General features: G+C 45.9%; 1 protein-coding gene across 1 annotated transcript; it reads right to left on the reverse strand.

Moving 5' to 3' along the window:
• Positions 1-1345: 1345 nt before the first annotated feature.
• On the reverse strand, positions 1346-22072 carry LOC144144363 (nucleoside hydrolase-like). The gene is made up of 5 exons (XM_077675785.1): positions 21946-22072; positions 21573-21863; positions 18167-18464; positions 14927-15045; positions 1346-1777 (listed from the first exon to the last, which is right to left on the reverse strand). The coding sequence occupies exons 1-5, from the start codon at positions 22012-22014 to the stop codon at positions 1415-1417; spliced, it is 1140 nt and encodes a 379-aa protein (XP_077531911.1). The 5' UTR covers positions 22015-22072; the 3' UTR covers positions 1346-1414.
• Positions 22073-22871: the final 799 nt, after the last annotated feature.

Below are 22871 nucleotides of genomic sequence, written 5' to 3' on the forward strand. Positions count from 1 at the left end.
ACGAGATGCGTTGCATCTAATACGTCTTTGGTGTGCCTGTCCGTCGTCCGGCCTAACGGAGCAGCTAGAAGCTGGGACATAGAAGACAAGTGCACAAGCTCTCAGAGGCGGTTCTGCTAGCCGGGAAGCGCTTCGGGTCGAAGGCTGTCGCAAGAACGTTTGTGGCACTTCCGAGGTGGGAATTCCGGAAGCGGTGTCAGAAGGGAAAGTTTTGGTGGGTTGGAAGGCTCGTTGGGCGGTGATGTGAAAGAAAAAAGGGCCCATCTCCCCGCGAGGGGGACTCGAGTAAATGCGTCGCATAGGGGGTGGGTGTATTACGTTAACGTTTAGTGTTTGGGGAGTTGGTGGTAGTGAAGGCGTTGTATCATCAGCTTTTTGACGTAGTTTGAATGAGTCAAGGATATAAGGCGCGTTCGTAGCCTTTCATTCTGTGTCGGTTTTGTGGCGCAGTGGGAAGAGCACCATGTACCTCGCGTTCCGCCCACAGGTAGTGAATGCGTTGTATCAGCAGCTTCTTGACGTAATTTGAATGAGTCAAGGATATAAGGCGCGTTCGTAGCCTTCCATTCTGTGTCGGCTTTGTGGCGCAGTGGGTAGAGCACCATGTACCTTGCGTTCCGCCCGCAGGGTCATGGGATGGAAACCAGGTGCCGGTGAGTATTATTGTTTTATATAGTGTAGGGGGAGGGGTGCGGACCTGTTTTTGAGAGCGAGGAGGGTAGCGTGATGCGGGAGAGGAGGAGTGGGGGAGAGGGCGCACCTGGAACGGCTGTTGCGGACGCCGAGGCACGCCGACAACGCCGGGTGACATCGTGAGTTAAAGAAATGCTCTGCATTTAAAAAATTGCCGCGTACCTACTGGCTTAGTTACAAATGTCGCCAAAAGACGATAGTCGCCTGGCACCCCCGACACGTAAATCAATTCAAATTTACGGCGTTGCACTGCCCCACGATGAGGCCCTTCTCCACGCGCTGTCCAAGCGCTATCTCCTGTCCATGCGCCTTCGCTGTCGCGTGCTGTCGGCGGGAAGCAGTATACTGTTTGAAATGCCGGCCGACAGCAGATGACGGCGTGACTTTTTTGTGTACTGTTGATGTAATATTTCATTTGGTATCGCAAAAATCAAACATCCATGTATTTTGTAACAAAGGAACACTTCCCATATCACTTGTGTATTGATATTTTGCCTCATATATGCATAATGTTTTGCTTTTGCTCCACAATGTTAACAACTATGTACCTTGCTACGAAATTTATATGTCCAGAAATGAAGTAGCGTATATAACCGTCTCGTTCAAAATCTGCTTTACCGGCCGGGCGGGTGAAGGGACAGACAGACAGACAGACAGACCAAAATTTACGTGGCCGAGTAGCCCAAGAAAGACTGCCGTCTTTAAAAGATTTAGTTTCTGATTATCTTCGTTCGTCTCGCGTGCTCGTCTCGTCAGGGTCGAAGGTCCGCTTGAAGTACTCCTCCACAGCGGTGACGTTGAACCTTTCCACGATGGTGATGTTGCGCGTCACGTGGGGGAGCATGTCTGGTGTGCACGCGAGGACCAGCTGACCCCTGGTGTAGGTCCCGTGCAGTTCGACGTCGGCGCGGTGCACCGTGGTAAGAGTGATGCTTTCCTGAACGGTGGCGGCGAGGACCGCCATGAAGTCTCCCAGGCTGAAGCCGGGACTGTGGCCCAAGCAACACTGCACGGTGTGGCTGGTGGTGTCCCGCAGGAACTCCGGCAGCGGCCCCGTTTTGTTCGTCACGCTGTAGTAGGTGTCCTGTAAAATGGGCAGGATAGAAATCATGCGAAACTGGCTCGCTTCGTGTTGTCAGCGCTGTCATTTGAGTGTGCTTATGATGCAGCTCAGCTAGTTTGGTATGGTAGCATTCATGTGAGTTGCGATTCCTTCCTTCCTTCCTTCCTTCCTTCCTTCCTTCCTTCCTTCCTTCCTTCCTTCCTTCCTTCATTCTCTCTTATTGACTGAGGGTAAGACTGACTGACTGACTGACTGACTGACTGACTGACTGACTGACTGACTGACTGACTGACTGACTGACTGACTGACTTCAATCGATTTTTATTCCGAGAGCAAGCAGAAAAAACTGTAATACATTGGCGCCCAAAGCGAAAGGCTGGATAATTAATTCTTATTACTGGCATTTAAATTTTAAACAAATCCTGGGAGAACATGAAAATCACCTAGGAATTCAAATTAAAGGGACCCAGAAAAGCCTTTTGTAAAAGTTACAAAAGGCCTGTATTGCCGCGTAGTACCAATATAGCGATGCAATGCCGTTGGAATTATTGATCTACATTCAGTATTAGCTGCGCGAGAAGCAATTAAGTGCACCTCTCCCCCCTTGCCGATCGATTCCTTCTCCCTCTCTGCTTCTTTCAAAGCAGCTGGAAACACTGGGAATAGCCATGTGACATCGCGACGCTCGACTTCCGTTCTCCGCTAGCTACATTCCTGCGCGTAGGCACGCGTCAATCGCTGCGTACCCGCCTTTGCCTCGGGATCGCGCAGGAAGGAGGAAGAGCAGCCGGAAGCCTATGGCAGGGACGTTGCCGGCGGCCGACGATCGGCCGAATGAGGGGGGTGCCTCACCGTTGCGTGAGCCGCGACCGGCGTTGCGTCAGCCGCGGTCGGCTCGCTGCGGCGTCGCGCTCATCGGCGATCTTCAAAAATTGTTTACAAATTATCCGTACAACGTATGGGGCTCACACTTGGCTCAAAAATCCCCCGTTATGTGTTCTACCACCTGAATGCATTTGATCGCCACCTTCACAAAGCTTTTCTGGGTCTCTTTAAAGCCTGCATAGCCAGTGATCTAGCCTGTAAAGCCTGAATAGCCAGACGGCGTTGAACCTAATATCAGACTATTTGCAGACGACTGCGTAATATATCGTAATATTCCTTCTTACTGTGATCATGACATTCTTCAGTCCCACCTAAACGCTGTAAACGCATGTTGTTCCACCTGAATAATGCCTGTAAAACTTGCTAAAACAAAATTAATGTATGTTACTAATCAGGAACCCCGCCCATCAACATCTTACATCTTAAAGAACAATCGTGTGGAACAGGTTTCTTCCTAGCAAATACCTTGGCGTTCACCTACCCACTAATTTGACGTGGAATAATCGCATCAACCATATTCTCGCATCTGCAAACCGTTCCCTTAGCTTTATGAAACATACCCGCAAACATGCAAATTGGCATACGCAATACTAATACGTCCTAAAATAGAGAACGCTTCAGCCTTATGGGATCCTCATCAAGCACACCTAATAACTGTTTTGGAAGCCTTTCAAAACCGTGCTGTACGCTCCATCTATTCGGATTATTCACGCCACACCAGTATGACAGCATTAAAAAATTGCGCCGCGCTTGAAGCCTTATCCCATCGTCGTTGTGTATCTCGTTTAACATTATTTCACCAACTTTACCATCATGCGTCTCTTCATAATGATTTCATGGGTGAACCTTCGGCCAACTTCCCGCGCCGTGATCAACCCCACAAAGTCAAACGCATCACGTGTCGTTCCCTCGCATTTACTCATTCATTCATTCGTACCTCGAATCGCGATAGAATGGAATAATCTGCCGTCACACGTCGTCATCGAAACAAATGTCTCGAAATTTACAGATGCTCTAAACAGAAACGTGCAAACCTAACGCCATTTCACTGCCTCATTTGTAAATGTACGTGTTTTCATTTTAATGCTTAGCATTCTTTGCCGACTACCCCAGGACTGTGCAACGCCCTGTATTTCCACAAAAATGCAGATATCGCGGAATTCCCACATGTGATCGCTATAGTGGCGTAAAGGGAGATGACTGGTCGCACGAAATTATGAAAAACTAAAAAATAACAAAAACAAAAAACTTACGGAAAATCGCGAAACGTACTTAACGCCCTGCATTTATACAATGATGCAGATTTCGCGAAAGTTCGACCTGCAATAGTTATAATAGTGTGAATGGAGATAATTGGCCGAACGAAATTATGAAACACTAAAAAATAAGAAAAATATAAAATAATTACAGAAAATGGCGAACTGTGTAACGCTTTGCATTTCCACAATAATGCAGATTTCGGAAAAGTTGTAAATTTAATCATTGTAATAACGTAAATGGAGATAATTGGTCGGACAAAATTTTGAAAAAACTAAAAAATAAAACCAATGTAAAAAAATTACGTCAAATATCAAAACGTATAACGCGTGGAATTTCCACAATAATGCAGATATCACGAAAGTTCCAAATTTAATCGTTATAATACTGCGAACGGAGATGATTGGTTGGACGAAATTTTGAACAACTAAAAAAAGGAAGAAAAATATTGAAAATTACGGAAAATGGCAAAACGTATAACTCATGACATTTCCACAATAAGGCAGATTTCGCCAAATTTTCATCCCTAGTCGTTGCAATAGCCTAAATGAAAATAATTGGTCGGACAGGATTTAGACAAAACAAAAAAAAAAAATGCCTGAAAAAACTCACACTCTCGACAGGCGGCATAAGAATGCTACGGATAAGTAGATAACTCTGAATTTCTGAGGAATTTTTCTTTTTATTGTTTATCTTTCTTTCCGCACGCTAGTAAACGTCCGTTTGACGTTGTACTAATTTTGACATGGTGTTCCCAGACCTTCTTTTTTTTTCTTATTTGCGTGCGTCTTGTTTGCGAGTGTTTCTTTTTTTTTACGCGATGCAAAGTCATTTATTTTACCTTTTTGTGTGTTGTTTTAATCACATTTTGATTTATTGTTTTACCATTGTGATGTCATGTACACCCTACGTAATACCTTCCGCCGCAGGACCTTTAAACTTATTTTGAAATAAAATAAATTAATTAATAAGTCTGCACTTGGGTTCCCGTGGATGGGACGGAGAACGATTTTTCCTCGCCATGCGGCCAAACAATCGGGGAGTTTGAGACTCAAACGAAGCACTAACAAATTCAGCTTCCTGCTTTATTTTTTTTTTTTTTCAGTTCTGATCATAAACATGCATGGCAAATTTCTGGCAAATTTGTTGCGTGATCGGAAGCATTCTCTCTTAGCCCGAAGAGTCCGATCAGCCGGACGTTTCCGCCTCGTCGGGTAGCTCAACACTTACATGTTGTGTACCACACTTAATAAAAAGTACTAGGATGAAGTGGTGCACTACCGGTAATAGGTTCATAAACACTGACGTTCTTCCTAAACCCTCCTCTGCCATCCTCTGCCCTCCAATCGGCATCGCGTACTTTCACGTAAACCAACCCCTCTCAGGACCACCGGTTCTTCCGGAACCTTTTTCTTCTCTCCGTCTGTCGCTATCCTCAATCGGCGTATTAACCTCCCCTATAACCTGTTAATTAGCGTAGATAGGCTGCCGGTTATGATGATGACGACGACGACGACGACCTGTTAGCCAACAGGCGGCCAGTCCTCTTCTTTCTCCCTGGTGAATTCCCCTCCAGGCCTCACTTTTTCGGTATTCACAAATACTTGGGCTTCACACTTCGCAACCACGAATTTCGGACAGCCAGTATAATAACCTTCAGCGTTAAAAGTAGCTTCCGTTGTTGAAAGAACGACAAGAAAGCTATAAAAAGCCCAATCATTGTGTTGAAAAAAAAAAAAAACGTTTTTTGCCCTTCCCGTCCTCTGAGTGCGGAAATCATACAGAGGATACGTTGCACCTCCAATTTTCGCATACATTTCACAAATATGCAGCGTGCAGATGAGGAGCAGGCGGCCGGGAGTCTATATCGTTTACGCAGCGCATGGGAGCACGTGCCGGAAGAGGCGAATACGACCGACACCCGCTGTAGGTCACTGTACCCGAGGGGAGGGGAGAAAAAAGGGGGGTGGGGGCGATGAGTTTAAAACAGAAAAGTGGGAGAGATGGGAGGGAGGAAGCAAATCTATAGGTTAGCTGGGAGTAGGGCAAGTAAACGTAATAAAACAGGCAAGTCGGTTGCTGGCAACCGACGCCCCGATTCAAAGGGAAAGCCACTAATCATCATCATCACCATCATCGTGGTGCCTACCAGTTTCCTAGTCAGCAAAGCCAAGCGACGCATGGCACCATCTAGGGGCATGTGTGAAGCTATGTCCACGTGCATGTGGCCCTCAGTTTAATCGCTCAGAACCTCTTGGTCTCGTAGAGTAGTTGTTCCGCTCCTGTGAAGCAAAGATCCTAACTCGTGTTCAAATACGGTTACCGCTTTTTTTTTTTTTCGTTTTCAAGGGTATGTCATATTTGAATATTAACATTTGTTATCGCGCATATAATCTTTTTGTGACATCTGTATGCATTATAAATGGGATTTCGGGTTTTACTCGTTTCCTTTTGGTCAGTTTCAGCTGCTGCTGCTTGTACGATTTCGCGGGTTCTCCCCTTTGAGGTCGGTTTCGGCTATTTCTGTTGAACATTCTTCTACAACGGGGTTTTCAACCATTGCAGGTCCCTTTTGGCTGTTCTCTATTTCAGTTCGGGTGGTTTTGTATGCTTAGGCGCGTGTATGTTGTGATATAGCACTCGCGTGATATAGCAGTTTTTTGTTTGATCCCCCACTCCTTTCTGTAATGCTCATGTGCATTGAAAATAAATAAATAAATAAATAAATAAATAAATAAATAAATAAATAAATAAATAAATAAATAAATAAATAAATAAATAAGCAAGCAAGCTCAGGTGACGGCTGGCTGTACTGACTATGAAACGCATATACGCGCATACCAAGTGTACCACGGAGCGCGGCATCCGGACGCATCGACTGACTCCTGTGACGCCGACGAAAAATAGCTCTAAACACATGCAGAATAACTCTGGGCACGTGCAGTCCATCTGGTCGGATTAGTTCGTTGTTACCTTGTGCCCGCCGAGGTGATGTCAAGTGACTCAGCCGGATAACAAAGTAAAATAAAAGGTAATGACCCTTTGGAGGCATCACCGCTTCCCTGTAGCTATGCCATGGACATGAGTGATTGACTGTTTCTGGTAAAAGCGAACCTAAGTTAAGGCAGATGTGGGTTCGCTAAACGCCAAATTTTCCTGAAATTCGAAATAGCGCTTTTTTTTACTACCGACAAGCGATCGACACAGACATACGGCCAAAATTAATGTGGCATTCTCAGCGGTTCGATGACGGTGGGTACTAAAATCAGCCTAAATCTCGATCGGGGCAAATGTGGGTCTAATCTGGGGCGGTATTCTCGAATTTTGTCCCTTTTGCGTCCCTTTCAAAAGTGTCCCTTTTGGTGAACCCTGATTGGCTAAAAGCAAACAAGCGGAAGTGACGTAACGCAAGCGCAACAAACCTACTGCCAACGCCCATTGCTTAACCGGAAGTACGTCACAATGAAAGGGACTCAAAAGGGACGTTTTCAAAAGGGACAGTTACGAGAATACCGCCCCTGGACTACTCTTGCAACAGCGTGAAGGTTTTAGCTTGCAGAGGTTCGTCTTCTTGAAGACACCAAATGCCCATTCCATACTTCTGTCAGAGGCATTGGAGGATAAAACTTAAAAGCCAACTGCGCTCAAATTTCACCTCGGCCAAATTCACCATCAAGCCAACAGGGACATGACTGGCAGGCCCGTGAAATACGGGCTTAAATAATTAGAGGCGTTTAAAATAGCTCCCTCGCAGGCGACGCTGCACCTGCAGGCGGATCGCGCAAGCAGCCATGAAGCGGAAGTGACGTTGCGGCCGGCCCTGCGCTTTTTCCTACGGCCAGCCAGGAGTACTGCGGCGACAGCGAAGCGTGGCGCGGAGGTTCGCTCCGGCCGGCCAGCCGCGTGTGGCCGCTCGCTCGCCGGCTGTGCCTGGTGGAGCATCAGCTCAGCCTGACCCTAATAGCCGCGCTGTCCTCAGTTTCGGTTTCGAAATCTCTGATTTTCGATGGTCGTTTGTGCTACGGATACGCGCAAATCAGCTGTCGTATTTTGTATCTTGCAGAATTTTCAGGCAGACTACACGAAAATACCATTTCCAAATGGTTGAAGTTTTTAGTGCAGTTGGCCTTTAAATCACAGCCCTCTGATATGCTGCGTGCGCACTCCGTAATTCGATGTAGAGCCAGTGAACAAGCTGTTTCAGCATAGTGATTCTCTCAAGTGCCCCACGCCTTTGGCAGACGCTTGTGGCATGAGTGTCCAACGATACAAAAGATCCAACGAGTCGAAAGGTCCAATTCGTTACGTCATCGGCGAGACGAACGATCCAAAGAGACGAAAGGTCTAATCGAGCCTGAATGTCCAACGAGAGAAAAGGTCCAACCGAGCCTGAATGTCCAACGAGACGAACGATCTACCGAGTCTGAAGGTCCAATCGAGCCTGAATGTCAATCGAGATGAAAGATCCACCTAGACGAAAAGTCCAACAATGAGATAAGTTTAGTGCGCTCATTCGGATAAAGCGGCCGCGGCCGCATGGGTTTGAATCAGTTGCGTAAAATTTTACCCCATCAAATTTAACTGACCGTTTTCACAATTTTGTTATTATTATTCTTGTAGGACTCAGTTTTGCATCCCTGTAACCTGTTGCACGTGAGCGTATTTATTTATTTATTTATTTATTTATTTATTTATTTATTTATTTATTTATTTATTTATTGATTTATTGATTTATTGATTGATTGTGTGAGGTTAATGCGCCGACGCTACACAGGCGATGAGGTGCGCCGTAGTGGAGGGCTATGGATTAATTTTGACCACCAAGGCACCTTTAACGTGCGCCGAAATCTCGAACGCTCGGGCGTTTTCGCTTTTCGCCTCCATCTGAAAACGGCCGCCGCGGCCATAAATCGAACCCGCGACCTCGGGCTCACCAGCCCAAACGTGAGCGTATTGTCCCGCGATGTTCAGTGGTCAATTTTAGCAATATCGTCTGTCAATAAAACAAACAATAAAGTTTCGTTTTGAGTACTGCAATTCGTCAGGGTGTAATTCGTTGGGTTCCTCCCACACAGAGTGGTAGCATCACTAAATACACCTGAAGGTTGTCGTCAGATAATCATATTTGGATAATTACCCGTAGGAGCTAGAAAAACAAACCGTCTTGCGCTTGCCATTTTTCTTGAAATCAACGCATGGTCCATCCTATTGATTTGGCCGGTGCACTAAAAAATGTGATTTAAGTTAAGCTTGACGGGAATTAACGTGCAGACAAAAGCTGCTCGAGAGACAGCGGAATGCATAATTGAATGGGTTCAGCATCGACAACCAGTAACTCTTTCGCTGCGTTGCTTCAAATAGAACTGTCCATTATTTTACAGTTGTAGTGCATTACATGGGCGGAAGGCGAAAAGTGATCCGAGGATGACAAACATGTTCAAATTGCTAACATTCAGTTGAAATTACCGAGGCTTTGCGGGAAGCCGTGGGAGATGGAGGAGGGGCTACGGGACGCCTAATTCATTTGAACGTGCTCAATACTTGAGGTACATATACGTTTTTGCTAATGGTACTTTATCATTCTGTTGCCTTGTTTTTACTTGATGGGAAAAGCGACTCTCATTGCGAGAAACCAAGCCAAAACTTTGTGTTCACTAGTGCAGTACCTTATTCATGCACTGAGCTGCCATATTCTAGAGATAAAATGGTTTAAAATGAGATTGTCATATAAATGCATTTCTAATATCAATGTTTGCAAAGCCAGCAGCACCGTTACATTATTCTGAGCTCCGTGCCTAATCGTCACCACAATCTGTGACTTTCTCTATTTTTCGCCAATCATTGAGCTGCTTGGTAATATTGAGCCCACGAAGAGAGCTATGAACATTGCACACGACAAGAAAAAAAAATAGAGTTCGAATTTTAAGAATATTACACACCCGAGTTAATTGGTTACTAAGTAGCAAGCAACCGCTTTCTTTTATTTGTTTAACATGTGTTGGTGTTTGCATTGCATAGACTGGCGCAAATAAACATGGTTTTCTTTGTTTATGCAGTCGCTAATGCAGTATTTAATTTTTAAGTCCGAAAGAAGAAAAAAATACGCGAAATGACGCAACCCCATCTTGCCATGTAATGGACGACGACCAAGATTTTAGAGTTCATGCATGCGCTCCTACGTTTGTGTAAAGAATGTTTTTTTTAGGAAAGACTTCAGAGCAATTCGCAACAAGTATGTGTCGGAATAAAGTTACTGTGGTTTAATTTCGGAGAGTTCGAACTAGTTTCGGTTTTGGTACGTTTCACCGTGAAACACGCCCATAGTTTCTAATGATATCTGTGATCGTGAATTAGCCATAATTCAGGAGTCACCATGACCCCCTAATCACATGTTTTGGACTTCAGAGACCGACCGGGTAAACCGGATGAAATAAAGAAATTCGGGGGGTAAACTGTGAACTTGAGCAGCGCAGAACAGGAGTGGTTGGAGGTCAGCACGCGAGTTCTTTGTCCTGCAGCGGACCTGAGTAGGTTTATGATGATGATGATGATGATGATGTTGGTGGTGGTGGTGATGATGACCGTTTCTAGAGAGCAAGTATTGTTTCATGCAATGGACGTACAACGCTTCGCCGTAAGCTGCATATGCCTGGACGACGGGTACGCCTGTAGAATATCTAAAGCAAATTAAAAGCGAAGTAACGTACGTCATAAGGAAATGAAACCAACGTAATTTTTTTTATCGTAAACAGGAAAACCATTTCGCAGGCGGAAACACCAGACCGGTCTTCAGCGTGACCACACATTTCCGTTCGGAAACGCTGCCAGAAAAAGCGTAGTAGCTGCTCATCAGATATTTGCGGGGGCTAGGGTAAAGCCTACTGCACAAACGTTATTCAATCAATGCTCAGCTTACCAGCTCAAAGCCCTGCAATCCAACAAGTTCACAGCAATATCCGATGCAATGTTGGAAGCGCCTGTCCTGTCCTCTTTCTTGTGTTCGCCTATTTTTACTGCTAAAAACATGTCGCAAATGTCCGATATGACGGAGGTGGGCCTCAACATATATACTTGTTATTTGTAAGCCTTGTAGCATGTTACCGAAGCCTAATTTGATGAAGCACGAAGCGTTGGCATCCACTTTGTGGGCTGAAATCAAGGGGTAGAGGCCTTTTTTTATTGGCCGAATGTGTTTAATTGGCCCATTTGCCGACGCCCGGCGGATAGTACGGAGAAAAGGCATGCAGGTGAGATCCGTAGCTGCGGGAGAGACGCCCCGCGATTCACCATCTCCGACGAACTGGAGAACCGGAGTTCAGCCACTGCGTCCGCCTCGGATCGGCCTAACTGCATGAAACGATACTTGTTAGCTTGAAGCGGAGCAATGAGGTTTATGCGGCCCATTTCTGCAGTCAATAACCTAGCGGATGATGTAGATTTTTGAAGTATGATGCACGATTTTATAAAGTATGAAGTATGATGAAGTATTATCAATGCGCGATTGCAGATAACATCAGAAACCATATACGTAATGCACGGCGGAACCGAAACCGAAACTGTCTCGAACTCCCATGAAATGTACCTCAAAACTACATTCTTACAATTTGACTTGATGCCAATAGCACTAAAGTTTTTCCTAAAGAAAAAATAGCATGGATAAAAGCGCAATTTCGTATGCATAAAATTTAGTAGGTTAAATAGCATTCAATTGTATTGCAAGACAAGTTCGCCTCACAGGAAACGTCACGCGACGGGCTTGGACAACGCCCAGGTTTTAAACTTTATGCATACGCAGATGATTGTTTGTCAATGTTGTTGTTTTAAAGTAGCTCTACTACTACTGGCAACAAGCACATGTATCGGGATGTAGTTGTTTTCATTTATTTTTGAAGACTTGTTTAAACTAGTTTCGGTTTTGGTTCCCCGCAGCAACATGCTTGGCGTCCAACGCTATCGCTGTTTGGAGGTCGTTGTCGGCTGCATGATAGGTCAAATAAGGATGCCAGACGCGCTTAAAGTCGTAACATGTACTAGATGAGGCGTTCGCAGTGGCTGCCCGCCCTCCGCAGCATCGGAGAGGCTCAGCTTCTCCCTCAACTTCGGAGCTTGCCCCACTCGTCTCTGTGTCATAAGAGGCGCGTTTGCAAGAGGCCGGCAGCCGGCGGATTCGGCACTGTGCCTCCAAGCTGCCGGTGAAATGTCAACACCACGCCAATGAAAACTGGCCAGCACGTCAGTGTCTGTCTGCACGCAGTCTTTAAACTCGCTCATAATGCAATGGTGATTGCAGAGCAAAATGGTGAATGGAGTAGATAAAAAGTTACCTATACATAAAGAAATAAATTGCCCCCCCCCATAAAAAAAACAAGAAAACAAATTCAACCGGAGATTCGAAAATCTTGCTACGATGCCCTTCATGTAGTGATTCAGAGCACTCGTCAATGCCGCATTTCTTGCAACATTTCTGCATGAAAAACTTGCGGTTATTATGCAATACAAAAGTTAGCAGTTATTTAAGAAAGATAACACCACAGCCGCTACAATAAGGCAGCCGCCAAAACTTCAACAAGCAGACACGCACGTCCAACAGGTGCAGCCACTCTGGTGGGTGACTTTCCTCCGCATAGATGCTCTCCACCAACGCAGCCAGCTCCCACAAAAACGGACTTCGTTGGGCGGGGCGAGTTCCGCATGTCGGTCAGTAATGCGGAACTTCTACAAGCTATATAATCCCATCACAAAAAAAATATATCATAGGGCACTCCAGTAGTACTTAGAAAAGACAAGAACCGCATTCTGAGAAGGGAGATGAACACGTAAATGTGTCCATGTCCCTTTTAACAATTTGTAGCAAAACATCCCAAAAACCACTGCATCCCGGCACAGAACAAAGCAACGATTTATGCCTTCTAGTTGGTATAACCGGCAATCATCCGAGCAAGAGATAGACATTCCTTTGTCGCGCAAGTATGTTTTCACTAAGAGTTTTGATGTAAGTAGCATAAAGGAAAAATTTTTTTGCGCCCGTCAAATCTCCACAAATATGTTTCACTAGAGACTGCGTTCTTAAGGCAGGAATAAAGAGGTCGCACATGTGCGATCGTGCTGCTGACGCCGGTGCTAGCTCATACTGCGCAAAAAGTGTCTTGCATTAAATTCGCCGAATCTTCTCCCACTTGTTATTGACCTTAGATTTTCTACTAGCGTACTAGTCGCGCAAATGCAGCTTACAGCTCCCGTGAAGCGAACGCAGTGAAGCGTCGTAAGTCAATATAGGTATTGCATGTGCGCCTGCGTAGAGATTCATTGACTTGGACTTTTTGCAAACTAGCAAAATAAAGCTGTATTCTTCCGGACACAATTCTTGTCATGGCTTAGTTTTAACTTGGGGAATGAATTGCGACGACCCGCGGGCGGCCGGCCTATATATAGGGTCGGCGAGCCGTAGTGGGCGCAGTCAATCTGAGCCTCACACTAAACGTCATAGAAAATCGGCAAGGAGGATGCAGATATTAGGACAACACTCTAAAATTAATTTTTCTACTAACAAAGTCACGTAAACGCACCCAGAATGGTCGAAACCTAGTCTAGGGACTCCAGACTATATTCACCACAAGTAATCTCGCCATGTTTATAAACCACTTCACCGTCACCTTGAGGTAATTCGACTTCCATACACATGGTGATGTGTATGGAACGGTCGCTGGGAAATTGAGGCTAGAAAACAACACTTTTGTAGAATGGTGGCGTAAATACACTGCACTGTCGCCCTTGAGGGTCAATATGCCGCCGTTATTTAACTTACTCAGTCCCTTAAAACACTTAAACAATCACGGACGAACCAAACGTAGCCTTCCAGGCTTTATCGATTCACTCTGGTGAGGCCGGAATTGGGCACAGTCGTGCGCAGGATCGAAATGCAGTGCAGTAAAATGGGGCAATTTCTGATATTTATAAATAGTTAGGCTCCCAGGTAGAAAGAGTGAAGTTATTTGAATGGTATAAAGGGGACTTGGGCACTCCCGCAAACCCATCTAAATTATAAATGAAAATAGCAAAGTGCACAATTGAGGAAGTGAATGTTCCCAGATTTCAGGTACGCTTGCTTAAGTGCTTCACGTGCCCATGCGGCGGGAAGAAACTTGAGTTCGTTCGTAGGAAGATATTATTTTTAGATAGGCGATTTCTAAGGGGAATTTAATAAATCTCGCACACCCTAACACAGGAACACAAAGTCATAAAGGAGAATCCAGCGCATTCGCAAAAATGTTTGCTGTGGGCGCTCTTCAGTCGATAAGACAGTGATAGCATATATCTCGTAAACTAGTCATTTCGTCTTCGTGAAGCTGTTGTTCGGAAATAGCGTTCCTGACCACGTGGAAAGGCCAATGCCGGGAGTACATTTAAATTATAAATACTCGCACCTGAAACGCAGACGTTCTCGCTATTAATTTGGTGAATTGGGTAGTGAAGGTGATTGTAGAGTGCTTCAGGCGTTGATATAATACGGAGGAGCCTTAATGTCCAACGGGACGAAAGATCCAACGAGACGAAAGGTCTAATCGAGCCTGAATGTCCAACGAGATCAAAGATCCAACGAGACGGAATATCCACTGTTGGATCTTTCGTCTCGTTGGATCTTTCGTCTCGTTGGACCTTTAGACGCTGAATCGTCTATACCGACTGGCCATTTAAACTTCTGCGGCAAGTGCTGGACGAATTAAGGCGAAAAGCGTGGATAATTTGACAACCGCCTTCTCAATGGCAGATTACTTAGCGAGCGATGGCAACATCATTTCCCGTTTAACAAGAATCCAAGGGACCAACAATTTTGAACGAAGAAAATTTGTATGCTCATGGTCACTTTACGGAATTCGAGGTTCCGAAGGGGTTCTGTTTCGGAGGGCATCACAGACACTCGTGCCACTGTGGTGCAAGCATCGGGCACGTTTTACAAAAACTACATAGGATGGCTCGTTCTTTACAGTTGTATTTCCACTCGAGTGATATGAGCATGATGGTACAAACCCAAGGCACAGTCGCCTGGACTGCAACATCCCAAGGAACGAGAGTGACTGCGCAGCTTGATCGCTGTAGTGCCACCATGATTGCTTCGGGGTCCGCCACAAAGTTGAATTCGGTTTTGCCTGTTGTATCAAGCACCCAAAAAACGTTAGGTCAAAAAAGGGTGTAACATATGGGATGTTAATAGCCGTTACTCTATTGGAAATAATGAAATGTATACCAACATGGTTCTGGTGGTAGCCTATGCGGCAAAACGTACCATTAATGCAAGAAAACACGCATCTATAAAAAAAATAATTTCAAATCAAGGCACCGGTATGGGCTCGAAAGCCGATATCTTATCGGTAATCTCTGGCACACCCATCTGAATAGAGGCTCGCTTAGGATTTACGTTGTAAAAGTTCACGAGAGTTGACTTTCAATCTAGTTGATTGATTGATTGATTGATTGATTGATTGATTGATTGATTGATTGACTCATTGATTGGTTGATTGATTGATTGATTGATTGTAGGGTTTAACGCGCCGATGCGACGCAGACGATGAGGCATGCTGTAGGGGAGGGCTCCGGATTAATTTTGACCACCTGGGGATCTTTATCGTGCGCCGAAATCTCGTACACACGGGCGTTTTTGCTTTTCGCCTCCATCAAAAAAGCGGCCGCCACGGCCGGGAATCGAACCCGCGACCCTTTCAGGCTAGCACGTATAGATCGTTCTAATGCACGAACACATCACTCGAGGACGAAACCCAACATATAAGTGACATAATCGGATGGTGGTTGTGTAGCAATGGCTTGGCAACTGATCAATCGCATTTCCCTATCTGATTTCCTACTCAACTTTGTGACTGTAGTGAACGGCTGAAGAACACAGATCAGTATTTTTTCAACCCAAGGACCCGGTACCAAGGTATGCAGTGTCAATCATAGTGGTGTTATAAGTGCGATTGGTAAGTTCCATGCCAGTTGCAATATGCAGTTTAACTTTGTTTTAATAATCTAGCAACAAGTGGCGTTATCTTAAAAAAAGAAAGGAAAACGATTTCATCCGTTGCTTGATGGTTATATGCGCAAATATTATTCGAACTCTATTGGAGGTGGTGGGTATACACAGCGAGCGCCGTGATCATTCCGTCGTGAATACCGGATGTAGCCCCTATTAAAGCTCCAGTAACCGAGATTGGGGAAGTTATTGCCCGTGTACAGTTAAGCCTGTGGGACATTTCAATACACAATGGCTTTGGGAAGATTATTCGGATTGACGCACGGATTTATGCTCTAACCGTGCTATTCTGGCTGCGTGACAAGTTTGTGTAGACGACCTAAAATGAATTTCAGCCCTCCCTCTCCCAGCACCCCTGGCTTCCTTCGTCGTTCTCGTCACTCTGTCTGTATCCTTTCACCGAAGTTTTCCGAACAGGTAGCTTGGCGTTAGAGGCTGGGCGGGAACGGACACCGTAAATTGGTGGAGTAGGCCAAGCATATAATCTCGTTAAAAGGGCAATGAAGTCGAAATATAAGTTTAAGACATAAAAAGACTGCTTTCTGCAGATAACAGGGATACCAATGCTATGAAAATCGTTAAAAAATAATTAAGATATATAAGAAAACAGTGTAAGCCGTGGCGACTCCCCCGCTATTTTCTGGTCAGGTATCTATAACGTCTCATGATCTTGTTCGCGTGATTGGCGGCGCTTACCAAGCCACCGCCAAGGAACATGACCATGCGATATCAGGGGTGCCTCTAATTCAGTTTAATCATACCACTCTAACGCCAGCATGCGTTTATCCAACTGATAAAGATGTTTTAGTGTTTAGAGAAGCCATTCGATATATTCAATACGCCAGGCGCCGACATACTGAGCCGTTTTTGGTCATTCACGAGCAGCTCTTCAAAGACTGCAACGTGCTGGTTGTTTCAGCTTTCACGAACATGTCCAGCGCGAGGTGACGTATTTGCATCATCTCACATACGTCGCTTGTCATCGCGTGACCCTCCAGTTGGTCCGAGGCCACAGCGGCATCACGGGAAACGAGAAAGCGGATGAGGCAGCTCGCAGGGGCCTACAAATGCGAAACTGAAAGAATTTCTTCGCGAAACATAATGCCACAGCCATGACTAAGAAGCTAACTCTGACGCAACGGAACCGTTTATGGTCTCTTCCGGAGTACCATCCCGATTTCTTAATGGCATAGATCCATACATTAGAATGAAGCTGCCAGAACGACTACCCCGCGGACTGTAGACGTTGTACCTTGGGTTTCGGCTTGAAACAACGTTTACAAATTCCTATATACCTTTAATGCACAGGCCAGACGTCAAGCGTGTATTGTGACAGTTGTGACTCACCTGAAGCTGTCTATTACTGGAGTGCTCTTCTTATGCCGAAGCAAGGGGCCGTTTGCCGTATGAAATTGATTGCCTCCACCCTGGACCATTAACCCTGAGACTGGTATTTAGACCATGTCCCTCTCCCTGTGCTCAGCGCAAAGCTATATCCGCGTTATTTGAGTTTCTGGAGGAGATTGGTGTGTCTTCGACATTGTTGCCTTCCCTGTATTTCAAAAAAAACTTTTAACTCAATTCCCCAAAGGAGGACTATGCGTTATTTCTATTTTATGATGTTTCTGTACTTCGCTTCTTAAGTACACCTTCTTAAATTTTTTCTCTCTCCTCCTTTGACCGCAGAGTAGCAGGGCGGCGAAGCCATGCCGTCAAATCTCTCTGCGTTTTCCTCGTTAATAAAGAGTGTCTCTCCCTCTCTCTCTGTCCCTCTCTCCTTCGCGTTGTCCCCACGGGGGAAGCTGGGCCTCCCTTATTATCAGTCTATGACCCAAGACACGCTCCTGCGCTTGATTTTCCGTTGTATTTCTACAGGACCTTCAGTCCGTACGCAGACCTCAATCTGCCCGCGGACCGCCCAGTACTGCTTCCCTGCTGGCGTCGCGAAGCGCGAAATTTAAATGTTAATTATTAATTCCCTGTGTTTTCCGGTTGGAGACACAGGGAATAAAGCTGAGTGGAATAAAGCTCGCTGGAATAAAGCTGAGTGAGTTACCAGGCCAGTTCTTTCAAACTGAACGAGGTTGTAGTATCTTATCTTCATGGTGTCTTATAGCAACCAAAGTGGGAACCGAATGCATGCACAAAATATTTTTTTTTCGTATGCGTGTGTTATTCATTTCGGTTTTAATGCGAAAACATTGTGTGTCTCTAAGTAAAAGGTGTGCACTGATCCTTACCGAAGACGTCTCCACCTAGGATGTACACGTGTTGCACATTGTCCAAGAAGTCAGGTTCCACGAGCAGCGCAGTGGCCAAGTTCGTCAGCGGGCCCATTATCACCATCGTCATGCGGCCCGGTCTCTCCTTGACGATCTCGATCATCCTGAGGGCAGCGTGCTTTTGGGTGCCACGTGCCGAGTTCTCGCCCATTGGATACAACGCGGACACGCCTCCGAAGTTGTCAGGTCCGTAGTAGACCTCTTCTTGGTGACCAAAGCCGCTGATGGGTTTCTCTGCCCCCTTATAAACTGGTATCTGAAAAGGCACGTTAACAAGGCATGTTAGTAGACTTCGGTTCTGTATGTTATTATTGTTTCAGCAAGACAAGGGGCATGAGGGCAAAATTTCTGCGTTGCTCTGTAAAGCCACTTCTGTCAACAGGTCGAGCGGTAGAAGGGCACATGGCGACAAAATGAATAGAGCTGCTTTAGTGTCGGTGTGGACGTTGCCATGGTGACGTCAAGTTGTAGCGCCGTCTCGACGGGGCGACCGCTTGCGTACAACAGAGTGCGCAGGCAGTACAGGGCAGTAGCTAATGTGATGCGACATTCGTATTACAGTTTAGACGTTGCAAGCACTGATTAGTCAAGCTAGCACAACATAGGCTAAGAAACTCTAAGCTAAGGTGTTTCAAGTCTAGACCAATCCCAAGCCAATGAAATGGCCAGAACTTGAAGATAGGGGTAATTTGGCTATCGGCTTTCTGCTGAACTTGATAATTGACGGCATGCATATAAACGTGATGCACGGCTAGTTCTTAAAATATATCCGCTGTGGTGGAAAGAAAGTGAGGGAATGAACCTAATTGAGTAAGAGAGCTTGCTAGTCTGGGGCCCCTGCTAGCACGCCCACGTGGTATGCGAGAACTAGCTTCATAAGTGCATAAAACTTTTCCCGATAATTACAAACATACAATGCTTTTCGGCCAATCAGATGGCATAGGTATGATCCGGCTGGCAGTGTTTTGGAGGTTGTAACGTAACGACGGTCTCGTATTAACAGGAACAAAATAAGCGTAACCAGACTTTCTGTTAACCGCCCTGCGGTGCCATCAATGATAACAACGAAGAATAGGACGAAACGAAATAGCGGTTGTGCGACATGAACGAGTTTTTTATGGCACCATGCAGTACAGCAGAGCTATTTATGCAGAGCCTGTTCCGGCCGTTACACGAAGAAAAACCCGAAGATCCAAGAAAAAATTGTGGTTAGGGATGTCCCTGGAATTGATCCCAGGACCTTTACTCCGTGAAACCGGCAACCTAACCACTGGCCACCCAAAAGGCCCGAGGGGTACGGGGTTAGCAGCGGCAGGGAACGATAACATGCGCAGCCAATTGGAAAGAAAAAAATTGGCCGCGTATCTGCTCCTTTCGTTGCAAATGTCGTCAAACGACGATAGTCTTTGTAGAAATTTGCGAAGGAAATGCCCCCCTTCGCTTTGCCGCTCACCTCTCATGCTGTTCCTGTTCTGTCGCGCCCATCCCAAGGTAAACACACTAAAGGTTTGCTCAAGGCGGTTTGAATTTACCGCGTTCCACTGCTACAGGCACGGTTCCTCGATGCCAGTGCTGCAGTACGGAGGAGACGCGCGTGAATCGAGGCGGCCGACTTCAAGGTTTATAGAACCGCGTTGCCGTGCTCCACGTGCGTTCCAATCAGAACGTGAAACCTAGCTAGTGGAACCTTTCTTTGCTGTTGCCGCGTGATTTCTCATATGCCGCCAGGAGGTGGCGCGGGCGACAGCAGGCGGAACGCGTTGTTCTGCAGTAGATGTAGAATATCATTTGCTATCAAAAAACCAAGCATCTAGGAATTTTTTAATAAAGGAACACTGTAAATACCCCTTGTGTACTAATTTTCTGTCTTATATTTGCGTTATGTCTTGTTCTTGTAGAACAAAGTTGACAAGTATGAACATATAAACGGGGCTTAGACGTTTACATTTGGCTGTAAGTATATAAGACTATTGTGCAGCAAGCATTTTACTTCGGCCGGGTGGCTGAGTCGAGTTGCAGGCAGACAGACGGACAGACAGACAGACAGACCGAAATTTCTGGGTTTAAGTAGCCCAAGAAGGACTATCGTCTTTAAAAGAGACGCTTCCCGCGGTCTGAATCGAACCTGGGAGCCTCACGTTACCAAACGGGCGTCCATCCGATTGAGCTATCATCGCATTCCGGGCTCACAGCATTTCCCTTGGGTTCGTAGCGCGGACGCTGGCTTTGGAGTTGCCCGCGGGTTCTAGCTCGTCGGCCCCTTTTAAATGCAGAGCATTTTTAAATGCACAGCATTTCTTTAACTCACATGTAGCGTCCGCCGTCCGTCCGCAACAGCTCAGCGCGCAGGTGCGCCCTCTCCCCCACTCCTCCTCTCCCGCATCACGCTACCCTCCTCGCTCTCAACAACAGGTCCGCACCCCTCCCCCTACACTATATAAAAAAATAATACTTACCGGCGCCTGGTTTCGATCCCACGGCCCTGCGGGCGGAACGCAAGGTACATGGTGCTCTACCCACTGCGCCACAAAGCCCACACAGAATGGAAGGCTACGAACGCGCCTTATATCCTTGACTCATTCAAACTACGTTGAAGAAGCTGCTGATACAACGCATTCACTACCTGTGGGCGGAACGCGAGGTACATGGTGCTCTTCCCACTGCGCCACAAAACCGACACAGAATGAAAGGCTACGAACGCGCCTTATATCCTTGACTCATTCAAACTACGTCAAGAAGCTGCTGATACAACGCATTCACTACCACCAACTCCCCAAACACTAAACGTTAACGCAATACACCCACCCCCTATGCGACGCATTTACTCGAGTCCCTCTCGCGGGGAGATGGGCCCTTTTTGGAGAGATGTGGACGAAATGATCCGGGCCTGCCACTCATGGACAACTTTCAGCGACAAGTTCGGAAATCCATGTGAGGTGCAACAGGCGGGTCTCCGATGAAGGAAGAGATGGGGCGACAGCTCTGCTGTTTCTTCAGCTGGCACCACTAGGGCAAGTTACGCCAATTTTGTTTCTTAGTGACTTGCACGATGTGGCACTTGTTAATTTGCTTTCTGAACTGAACTCTAAAGGACACGGAATGAAGGGAGGGGTGCCCACTTTACTATACAGGCATTAGGCTTTCGCCACATTAACTCTGCCTTCTGCGGACTTAGTACTACGAATGTTCTCCTGCAACATATTTCCTGATTTACACGAAAGCGAAATCGTGCGCGACTTTCCTTTGAGGACATTGAAGCTCGTGGCACATTAACTGTGCTTTCTAAACGCTTATAACAGCGAATATCATCCTGAAGTATATTTCTAGAGACTTCCCCGAGAGTGAAATCGTGCACCTCACTCACGTCTGTTCGGTTGATAACTTTCAGTGCCCTGAGTGTGTTGTTGTAGACGGTGCCCAGATCGGCGTTTCCTGCCACTGTTGTAATGACGTCCACTCGCACATGAGGCAGGGTCGTGGCCAAAATAATGGCAAGCGCGTCGTCCACACCGGTGTCAACATCGAGCAGAAGTTCGAGAGAAGGCTCTGGCCCTTCCAGACGTCTTCCCTCCACCGCAGCGGCGCTCGCAAGGACAAGGGATGTCAACGTGATGACCGACAGAATGAACATCACGAACCCTGAGGAAGAGCAGCCCTGTAGAGAGAATGAAAACAGGATCATGGGGGAAGTTGGCATTTCAAAGCAACGAAGAAGCGAAACAAAAATATGGCTCCACCTTTAGTGCATTCGTAAACAAACATATGCTGCCGGTAATTGTGGTCACCATCGCGTAGTGACCTGCCATGAAAGGGTACACACTTCACTCCGAGCAGTATTTGTAACACCACTACCTCTGGCCTCCCATTTACTTACAGTACACCTGTGTAATCGCTAACCCGATTCCGGCACATGTCAGGGCAATTTGACGAACCCATCACATTTCCGCTATCTGCCAATGACCGACGTCGATTTTTTTCTGGTGTTTTGGTTTGAAGTGTCGCGTGATTCTATGTCATCGAGAAATACGCGACCGGAATACTGCCCTAGTTTTGCATTTCTTTCTGTGATTTCCTTTCTCAATACGCCAATTTTGATTTCCATTCAGTCTTTGCAAAAGCGTCGAGTGAAGCCAATTCACAATGTGTAAAGCGCAGTGTTTTTGATTCCGTGTGACGAAAGAACGACATAAGCAAAAGCTGCTTTCAACTAAAATCTGTTGTGTAAAGGACACATACATACATGGATACCATGCGCACATCTGTGAAAGCTGAAGTTCAAAGCGCACAAAACACCCATACAAAAATGCCCTATGGGCGTCTATGGAAAATTGTATGGTGAGCTATGGCTGTCTATGGGTCCCTATGGTCACCCATAAAAGGGCATAAATTAGGCTATAGCCAGCTATTGAAGTTTTTATGCATCCTCCACTAAAGAATGTAAACCATACAATTCTCTTTAGACGATTATAGAACATCCTAGTGTGTTTAGTCCATAGAGTCACAGCTATTCAGCTCCCTTACGAAAATGCCATATATGGCCCATATATAAATTATATGTGGCCATATATCGCTATATAGGTGTTCATATGTGGCTATCACTTGCCATATATGGCGCTAGATGCTTCTTTATATGGCATGAACACCTTTATGACACCATCCGATT

This window comes from Haemaphysalis longicornis, unplaced genomic scaffold (assembly GCF_048455015.1).
Source record: "Haemaphysalis longicornis isolate Haplotype H1 unplaced genomic scaffold, Haemaphysalis longicornis Haplotype H1 scaffold_7, whole genome shotgun sequence".
Lineage (NCBI taxonomy): Eukaryota > Metazoa > Arthropoda > Arachnida > Ixodida > Ixodidae > Haemaphysalis > Haemaphysalis longicornis.